Source organism: Accipiter gentilis, chromosome 32 (assembly GCF_929443795.1).
Source record: "Accipiter gentilis chromosome 32, bAccGen1.1, whole genome shotgun sequence".
In the NCBI taxonomy this organism is placed as follows: Eukaryota; Metazoa; Chordata; class Aves; order Accipitriformes; family Accipitridae; genus Astur; species Astur gentilis.
Window position 1 is genome coordinate 5,941,342 of NC_064911.1, and position 10,309 is coordinate 5,951,650.

At 37.9% G+C, this 10,309-nt stretch overlaps 1 protein-coding gene across 4 annotated transcripts in view; it reads left to right on the forward strand.

The window, feature by feature from the left end:
* Window positions 1-10,183, forward strand: part of MORC3 (MORC family CW-type zinc finger 3) — a 36,251-nt gene extending 26,068 nt beyond the window's left edge. For 3 of the 4 annotated variants that reach the window (XM_049834764.1, XM_049834768.1, XM_049834767.1), the window contains 5 exons: window positions 816-858; window positions 2,184-2,371; window positions 2,962-3,799; window positions 4,267-4,430; window positions 7,645-10,183. In XM_049834764.1, coding sequence (XP_049690721.1) covers window positions 816-858; window positions 2,184-2,371; window positions 2,962-3,799; window positions 4,267-4,430; window positions 7,645-7,798 — 1,387 coding nt within the window. In that variant the 3' untranslated portion in view covers window positions 7,799-10,183. The remainder of the gene's footprint in view (window positions 1-815; window positions 859-2,183; window positions 2,372-2,961; window positions 3,800-4,266; window positions 4,431-7,644) is intronic. The other variant, XM_049834766.1, reaches the window with a different exon arrangement.
* Window positions 10,184-10,309: the final 126 nt, after the last annotated feature.

Sequence of the window (10,309 nt, forward strand, 5' to 3'; positions counted from 1 at the left end):
AAGGAATGTGAAAACTAAATGCCCTTTTCTCTTGTCTGTGGTATAATTACAACTCTTCTGGGAATATATCCAGTCAGAAAATAGTGCCCTGAAATCAAGACTTGATTGTAGCAGTCAATAGGTGAATAGCACTGTTCTTTTCTCTGTTACTAGCATGTTGACATTATATTCAAATTTCTCTCTTTGACTTAATGCCCGTTTGCCCTCCTAAATCAAAATTAGGAAAGTGGTAACAAAAGGGGCCTCTCTCATTTAATAACTACTAAGGAGAGCAATGTAGCAATTGGTGTTTAAGTAAGTACAGCTCTCAGAGGGGCATTGTTTCCTAGTACTAAGCAATATGAGGACAGTTTGGGATGTTAGAGCAGCAAGCTACTAGGGCTGTTAGGAGACCTTGTCTAGGTAACTATTGTTTTCAAGGTCCACATTGAAGCAGCTGAATACCTCAATACATTTATTCAAGAATAAGGGAGAGGATTCTTAGCTAAAGTGTATGGAAAAAACCTGACTTGGATAATTTTAGTTAATGCTGGTGAGCATTCTAGAAGTGGGAGTTTGGGGTTTTTTTTCAATTTTAAATATTAATCTGAGAGAGAACTTGTTTGAAGTGAAGCTAACTTTAAGCTATACTAGCTTCTAAGTTCATGCAGAAAATTTTCATTCAATAAACCAGAATATGTTCGTTAGAACTTTATTGTATCTAGCTGAGATAAGGACTATTGTGTTTGCTTTTAGTTTTTGAGGTTGGTTTGGTTTAATAATGAATTAACATTTTGAATCTAAGCTCTTAATTTTTTTTCCTTGCTGCTGCGAAGAGACAGGGAAAAACTGAAGAAGCGACTAGAATACAGCCACCAGGTAACTCCTGAAGTTGATAGGAACTGACTTTGGTTGCAGAGTTATTCTTGCTGGCAACAGTACTATGCAGTTTGATCAAATAGGCCAGGCTTTGAGTTAAGAGTTTGCTTTAGCTGGTGGCCAAGTGACTGGTTCAACATCCTGTTTTGTTTTGACGGTTGTGCAGGTTATGCTCACTATTAGTAAACCAAAAATCCCCCATCTTTGCTGTCCAATGATGGAAAATACACCGTTGCTTTCTATGTAGTACTTAAAGAGTTTGAGAGGGACAAAGCCCTCTCACAAAATAGTACTAGAAAAGATGTCAGTCACTCATACCTATTTTTATGGAATGACAGCTACTTACTGAAAGTGGTTTCATTGTAGAGAGATGTGATGAGGATATGAAAGTTAAAGATGCCCTTAAAACTGTGGCAGGGGGTGGGCATGGACAGACTTGTAGTAGCTGTGCTTTTGCAAGGAGGCACTCAAATTCAAATTAAATTAAATGCAAATCAACATGGTTGAGTGATGAGAATGTCTAGATTGTAACTCGGAATTTCCTAAATGTGATTTAGCTTAAGTTGCTTTCAAAGTAAAGTGCTAACCTAAGATCACTGTTTCTGGAGAGGAGATTTTGCATGTGCTGTTTTAACCTATATACTTCATTGTATTAATTTTTCTGCCATTACTTTTATCCAAGTACAAAAGTACTTTCTGAAAGTAAAGTATTGTTCATTTTAGACAAACTGAATTAATTACGAGCGGCTTTAATAGAGATGGCTGTCCCATACTTTGTGTATGATGGTCAGACTTAAGACAGAGATGCAGCTTGGGAGAAGCTCTTGCCTGAGATTCTACAGGGTACTTCAAAATAGCTGTTTCTAGAGAAAGACTTGTAAGATCAGAAAGTTGCTTTCTAACAGCAATAAATCTGTGCATGGAGAGGAGTGTGCAGCTGGCGTACAGCATTCAGAGTCCTCCGAGAAATCTCCCAGAAGTCTGTAATTATGATATAGAAGTTGCTGCTTTCTAGTGTGTTTCATGTCTTAAACCAACATGAAGGAAATACTTCACACACATCAGTAGAGTTTGGATGGAGGGGGGAGGGGTTGTGCAATCATTAAGTTAAGAAAACTGGGGTTTGCAATGTGCAAGTTTTGCTAACTTAGCCTTTCTTAATGCAAAATACTGAGCCCAGGTTCAAGGAGATCCTTGTACCATACATAAGAAACGTCAGTCAGAGTTTTAGGTGTTGGCAGATATTTAGGAGAACTGCTTAAACCTATTCTGAAGAATCTACTAATGTCTGTTTCTTTTCATTCTTAATGAATATTACCGTACAGATCAATAATGAAATGTTTTTAAAAACACCTGTGTCTTCAAGTAAAGACTTCAAAACATTCTCAGCCATGAGTGGAAAGGAAGCTGTTCCGAGATCACTTTTACCAGAAACATCAAATGCTTCTGTCAAAAGACCTCTGCTTCTTTTAAATAGATCAGTATCTTCACCTCATTCTGATTCCGATAACAGGTTAGTGAACCTGTACAAAGTAGATTCCTATTTATTTCTAAAATTAATAACTTTTTAATGAAAATGATGGTGTTGGGTGTAGTCCCATCTTCAGGTGATAGCTGCCAAAATTCATATGTCACTTTCGGGACTATAGGAAGCAGCAGGTTGATTAAAGGTACCTAGAAACCTTGTGAGGTACAAAAGTGAATGCAGCAAAAAATACTGCGCACTGCAAGGAAAATTGCTTAGTGGTTTGTCTGTTTAGGAAAAGACTGTATTGTGTTAACCACACTGCAGTATGTTTTCCTTAACCTCTGTTCGTTAAGGAACAGGTGCAGGGGGCTGTTCCCACAGATGCTGAGCCTGAGTCTGTTTTAAAATGATGTGTGAAGGTAATTTAGTGTGTGGATGTCAGCCACTTGTTTTTACAGGAAAGGTATTTACTCTGGCTACACACGTTAAAATACTATGCAGGGAGGCGTCGTCCCTTTCTAGTTACTGAGTGGTAGTTTTTAACAGTGCTTATAGAAACACTAAACATAGTTTGAAACAAATGACTTTGCACTTTTTGAGCAATACAATAAACAGTTTCATATTTTGCTTCTCAGTCTTAAACGGAAGACATCTAGTTGCATGACACCTGTGTCTTTAAAGACACCTCGATTAAATGACAAAACATTCAACAACCATGATGATGATGATGATGATGATGAAGATGTCATTATTTTAGAGGAGAGCAGTACTCCAAAGCCTTCAGCAGATTCTGATGTTCCTGTAGTAAAAACTGAATGTATTAATCTGGATCAAGAGGAGAAGCAGATAGAAAACTATGACATCAGGGAACTTTGCAGTGCAGCTACTTCAGAACCAAAAAGTGAACAGTTGACCTCATCAACACAGACAGAGCTCCCAAACATAGTTGTTAAAAAGGAAGAGGTGGAAGATGACACCGATATTCAAGTTCCCAGGGCAGAGATGGAAACTAAACAGCACAATGTTAATGATGTTTCTGAGACATCTGTAGATTTTGGAAATGAACTGAAAAATCGGCTGCAATTATTAAACAAAGAAAAAGAAATGTACCAAAATAAATGTGAAGTATTAACCAAACAAGTAGAAACACTGGAACAGAGGATTTTAGAAATGAATAATAAGTATGTGAAAAAAGAAATGTGCCATCAGTCAACTGAGACAATTTCTTCATCTGAAGAAGAAAAGGTTCATGAAAGAAAGTTGGCAGAAGTGACAATTCTTTATGAACAGGCCTTAGAAGAAATAGCAAAACTCAAGGAACAGTGCAGTACCCTGCAGAACTTAAAAACTGAATGCAGCAAGTGTGCTGATGGTGAAAATAAGAGCGAGGTAGAGGAAATTGCTGTGCAGCTGGATGATGTTTTCAGGCAACTGGACAAGTGCAGCATTGAGAGAGACAGATATAAAAGCGAGGTATGTTTGTTAAAACAGTGATATCTATCCTTCAAATTAACAATTACATTTGTGGGGGTTTTTTTAATGGGTGTTTCATAGCGGTTCTAGTACACAAATGTGTTGTATAGCTCAGTCCACTAACTAATCAAGCCACCTAAAAGGGGGAAGAAATACTAAATTAGCCTAAAAGCTCCTGGGTTTTTGCTTCCATGAACAGAAATAAGAAAACTTCAGAGAGACTGCAAGGCTCTGAGTGGCTCTGACTGCAAGACGAGAGAGACTGAGCCGGTTTAGAGGGAGCACACATACAGTGGTTCAACTGACAGCTGGCTACTTTAAACCAGTTTGTCTAGGTTATCATCTCACTGAAAAGTTAATTAAAAGCAGTCAGCAAAGTTAAATTATTTAAATTTGTATAAGTTGTTTTTATTTTAATCCACCACAATTTTATTTCACATATAAAATTATTTTTATTTACTTGCCAGATTGAACTACTAGAAGTGGAAAAAAATCAGATTTCCTGTCAATGTGAAGAACTCAAAGCAGAAATCGCACAGTTAAAAGCTTCGATTCCACAAGCAGTAGCACGTGCAAATGATTCTACAACAAGTAATGTAGAAGACTCTGTAAATTTTTCTGATGGAGAAAGGTATCAATTTTGTTCTTTCTAGAATATATTTCAAGTAAGATTTTGACTGGCTGATTGTATCTGAATCATCTTGATGAAGGTCATGTCTGATTATCATATAATAAAATGTGATGCTTGGAATTCTTTTCTACTGCCTCTTTTGACTCCTAACTCAGTAACATTTTTTTTATCAAGTGGGTTTTTTTGGTTTGTTTGGTTTTTTCTATGATTTGGGTATTTGTGTGAGCAGGGTTGGCCATTGCACAATAGAATGCCATACTGACACTTCTTAAAATACCAAAAATGCTATATAATTTCTAGATACAACTTGTAGCACAAGGAGAGAGAAAGGAGGCAGGAAAGAAGACGATCATTAGCTTATGCTGTGTAGATGAACTTCACTTTTATATTCTATTTTTCTTTCTTGGATCAATAATACTCTACTGAAAAGAGTTTGGGTCTCGTTTTGAAACTTACCTTTCTTGTAAGAACTTCTTGCTGCAGACCAATCCTATGGAACTAAGTTGTGTCCGGAGTGTATCTTTGAACTAAATGAGGGTTTAAAGTTATAAATAGGGAGCTTGCAGCTCTTGGTTAATAGAAATAGCAAAGACAGAAAAGAAGTACACATACCAAATGGAAGCAGGGATGAGCAGCCCATCAGGAATATAGGCACACTGCCTGGGCATGTAGGATGGATTTGAAAGCCAGAGCTTGGTTGGAGTTAAAACTGGCCAGGCCTGTGAAGGGCAACCTGAAGGGCTTCTGTAAGCACAGTAGCAGCAGTAGGAGAAGTAAGAAAAATGTGGGGCAGGTACTTAGCAGCTGGATATGAGGTGCATGAGACACAAATTGCTTAGGTACCCAGTATCTTCTTTACCTTGGTTTTTACTGGTAAGGTCTGCCCTCTGGCCACCCAGGTCCCTGAGCCAAGTAGTGATCTTGGGGAGTGAAGCATTACCTGTAATAAAAGATGACTGAATTAAGGGACCATTTAAGCGAATTTGACATAAACAAGTCCATGGGACCAGTTGAGATGCATCAGAGGGAGCTGGCCAATTGATGGAGAGTTGGCCTTGCAACAGTATCTCAAAAGGTTGTGGCAGTCGACGTTCCTGATACCTAGAAAAAAAGCGGTCATTGTGCCCGTATTTAGGACAGGCAGAACTACAGGCTGGTCAGTGTAGCCTCAGTCCCTGGGAAGACCATGGAGCAAATCTCCCTGGAAGCCACCTGCAGCCCCTTGATAGTCAAGGTGGTTAGGAACAACCAGCATGGATTTACTGAGGGCAAATTGTGCCTTTGCAGCCTCATTGCCTTTTACAGTGAGATGAACAGCTGTGTGGACCTTCATTTTAGCAAGCTTTCAATGTGGACTGCCATAATACCATGATAGCAAAGTTTGTGAGGTAAGGTTTGAATAGGTAGACTAAGAGGGGAGTCATAAAATTGGCCATCCTGCTGAGCTCATGGATCAATACCGAGGCCAGTAACAGTTAATGCCTTCAGTAATGGCCTAGATGATGGAGCAAAATTAACTCAGTAAATTCATGATGACATCAAATTGGAGGGAACCATTGATAATCTGGAGAGTAGGGCTGCTGTTGAGGGACCTTGACAAATTGGAAAAATGGGCTGAAAGAAACCTCCTGGAAATTCAACAAAGGCAACTGCAAAATTCTTCACCTGTGTTGGAAATACCCCACGCAGTTGAACAAGCTGGAGACTACTCATAGGAAAGCAGCTTAGAAGAAGGCAGCCTGTGATGCTGGTGGACTAAAAGTTGAATGCAAGTCAGCAGTGCACTCTTGTGGTGGTAGAACCCAGTGCCTACTGGGCTATATTGGCAAAAGTTCAGCCAGCAGTTTGAGGGAAGTGATTCTTGCCTACTGTTGGGATTGTGAGACCAAACATGGAGTATTGTGTCCATGTTTTGGGCTCCCTGGTTTATGAATGACATTGGTATAGTGGAGCAAGTTTACTGAAGGGCCACCAAGATAGGTGGGGGCCTGGACCATCTGATACATAAGGGAAATCTGAGGGATATAGCCTTACAAAGGGTGGAATACCTTGAAATCCTATTGCTTACTTCTGCTGCCTAATGAGAGGGTGTAGAAAAGATGAAGCCAGGCTCTTCTCATGAGCACAGTGATAGGATGAGAGGCAATAGACGACACAAGCTGCAACAAGGAAAATTCTGTTTAAATATTAGAGAAAAAAAGTGTTCACAGCTAGGGTAGTCAAACCCTGAAAAAGGGAGCCAGGGAGATTGTGGAATCTCCATCTTTGGAGATTTTCAAAACACAAGAAGGTCCTAAGCAACCTGATCTGAGTTAGCCCTGCTTTGAAGGGTGGGGGCAGGGAGAATGGACTGGGTGATTTCCAGAGACACCTTTCAATCTCATTTTTTCTGTGGTTAAATCTCCCCTTTATCTCCCAGCATTTCATTTTCTTATAGCATCTGACTTGTGCTTCCTAAAAGAATTAGCAAATATATGCAGGACTTGTAAGTAACTTTTACCACAAGTCCTGTTGGGATATGATGATACCGTGAAGACTGGCTACTGGAGATGATAAAGGAACTGATGGTAGAAGGAAATGCTCAAGAGAAGGGATGGGTGGTTTGGAAGCAATTTGATCAGGAAGAGGACAGAGCAAGGGGATCCAGGAAAGAAAGCAAAAAGAGGCGGCATAGCATTTTCCCTGTACTGTAACTCTTACTTTATTTCCTCTATATTTTAAAGCCTTTGGACAAACTACTCTTTCTTGCCTTCTCCTCTTCTTTTTTTCTTCTTTTGTTCCCATAGGTGGTAGTAGTTTGTGCTTCTAAATGTATAAAAATACTGTGGTTTAATATTGTTTCAAGAAATAAAAAGGTGGTGTGGGATAAAGGATTGTGCCTGTGCTTATTTGCTAACTTAAATAAAAGCATTCAGAAATATTTCTGATCTGTTTTGGAAAAGGCAGAATTCAGTTTAGCGCTTAGTATTTGTTTGAAACTAAGGGAATATACACCTTCAAAATTAAAACTTGAGAGGCTCAGCTTTGAAAAACTGGTAGATTTTGAAATTACCTTGATGCAGCTTTAACTACATCAGGTTTTTTGTTGGTTTATGAAGTGATGTACAGAGCCTTTCCAGTATACGGTATTAGTCCAGCTTTGTTAAATAAAGTACTGTGTATTTGAACTTAAAACTTCATCTACATCTAATCATATCTAATTATTTCTTCACAGCCTGAAACTACGCTCCCTTCGAGTGAATGTTGGACAACTTCTGGCTACAATCATGCCTGATCTAGACTTGCAGCAAGTAAATTATGATATTGATGTAGTAGACGAAATTTTAGGGCAAGTTGTAGAACAAATGCATGAAATCAGTAGTACTTAATATCTTAAGATTTTAGCAGACTCTTACCTGATCTTCCATTATAACCTTTATGTAGGTTCAAAATTGTATATACTGCTTCTTCACTTTATATATTTGACATAGTTTAATCAATAAGTGTATATACTCTACACGTTTAGATGTTCCCACAGATGCAGTGGGTATTACCTTCACTTCCTCTTAAAGGAAAACTGTCAATATTGACCAACCCTGATGTACTTAATTAAGGATTTTGCTTTTAAAATGTATTTGTAATTAAATTTGCAAATATTTTTATTATTAGGAATCTTAATACTTTTCTACAAAAGCTTTTTCGTTGACTTTTGATGTTATATAAGCATTAATACTTGCAATTATTTCCTCTTCTAAAATCTAAGTAGTAGAATATATTAAAAATGCAAAAAAGAACCTTCCTTGATTTCCTGCTCAGAACAAACCTTAGTAGTGTTGTTGTATACTACAGTATTGTTTCATTGCTGTTGGCAATGTTGTGTGTTGCATTAATGGGATAGAATGTAACTAGTAGACGAAAATTTTGGCCATATGGGTAATATTTGTGGTTTACTACCAAAAAAAGAAAAATTCTTTAAGGGGTTTTATCCTGAAAACTGGTGATCTTTGACTCCCTTTTGGATTTTTTGATGTCACTAAAGAACTTTATCTGTACATAGTTTTGCAGCATAAACAACTCCATGGGATATGGCTAGGATATTTCAGCCTTTTCAGTGATGAAAACCACATGCCTGTTTTTGTCCTGGCCTTGCTACTTGCTTGCTGTTCCCTACATCCAAGAACTTGTCTGTATTTGCGCACAGAGGGATCTTCAGTTCTACCCTATAGCTCCCATTTGAACACAGCAGTGCTGGTGCACAAGTCCAGGTATGTTACCAGTACATGGCTTCAATGGTCAGATTTCACACAGAGCTCTTGCCTACTTTTTTTGAAGTCAAAGGCAGCTGGTGGAATGGGAAGCATCCTTCTGGACCATTGGAGAGAGCAAGCTGGGGTGTCATATCCAAAGCTAGATAGGATTCCTGGGCAACCTCTGCTCTGCATCAAACACCACCTTTTGAGACCTGAAGGCCTTTTTTCAGGGAAGCCCAGTGCTGAACAGGGTTGACATTAGAGGTTCTGTGATGTATACAAATGCTTATATATATAATCTCAAAAATCAAATCATTGCAGTATTAAACGTATAGTCTGCCTTGGAGTCTTTCAGGCTGAGATGCGAGGGTCCCGAGATTCGGTTCTCGGAAACTTACCTTCCTATCAGAATAAACCATGCTGAGTACAGATGAGTCAGACTACTAAATCCTTAACTAGCTGAATGGAAGTACTTTGAAAAGGAGGCATGTTTCCTTATCTGTGGTATTAACTACTACAGAGTGAGCTAAAGCTGAAAATGTTCAAATATAACTCGTTTATGCTATCTTAAAGTTTAGACATCTTTTATTATAGGCAAGATAGGGGAGTCCCTCTTCCCCACCCCATTTTTTATTTCCGTAAATGTTTTATAGTGACTCTTAAGCCACTAGTTCTATGCTCTAATGCTCATGTAAAAAGTTCCTGGAAGAAATGGTACTGAGAGAAGTCACTGTTACAGTGGTGACAGTATCCTCAGCCAATTATATGTTTTTCTTTTGAAGTCATCAGGAATGAGAAGAGAGGTGTCAAAGACAGCAAATCCGCCTTTTACTCTGAGGTGGTGTTTGTCATCCAAACAGTGATCAAGAAGAATGGTTCTTGCTTTTAAAAAAATTAAAAAAAAATTTAAAAAAATCATGAAATAGCGTTCAGTATGTTCATTCCTTGGAAGTATCTTTTTTTTATAAAGCCAACATTTTTGGCTTTTGCACTGCTACTGTCCTGATTTAATTAGATTATGCTCCTCTTAGTTGTAGTTCAGTCAGTTTTTGATGGGCAGTATTTCAATTTTAAGATGCTATCTATTCTAATATGCCAATAAGGGTAATGCAATACTGTTGTACTTTATAATGGATAAATTGAATGTTTTGATTTTTGAAGAGGTGGCTGTAATATAACTGTTTGTATGACTTTTAAAAAGTTTATATTTTCCATTTATTGGTGTGTAGTTTTCCATTTCTTAATCATTATTTATTACGTTTCATCAGACTCTGTAGCTGAATTTCTTATAGACAACTGGCAAAATATAGCATATGTCTATATTAAAAATGGCAAATTTACCCTGTACATTTACACTTTGGAGAACAGTGGACTAATGGAAATGGTTTTTATTTACTTGTTAAAATGTATTTTTTGTAAAAAAATAAAAAAATAAAAAACAATATATAAATCTGAGTTTGCTGGATCAAAACTTGTATGTGATCAAATGCAATGTTTTTGTTTATAAATAAATACTATGCAGAATGCCTAATGTTTCTGCCTTATTTTAAGTGTTCGGTCTTACAAGAAAGCTGGCTCAGTCTGCTTTTGAGCAGAAGACTTGGGCACACCAAGTATGCCCTCAGAGCAGGTGGGCATCCTAACTGAGCC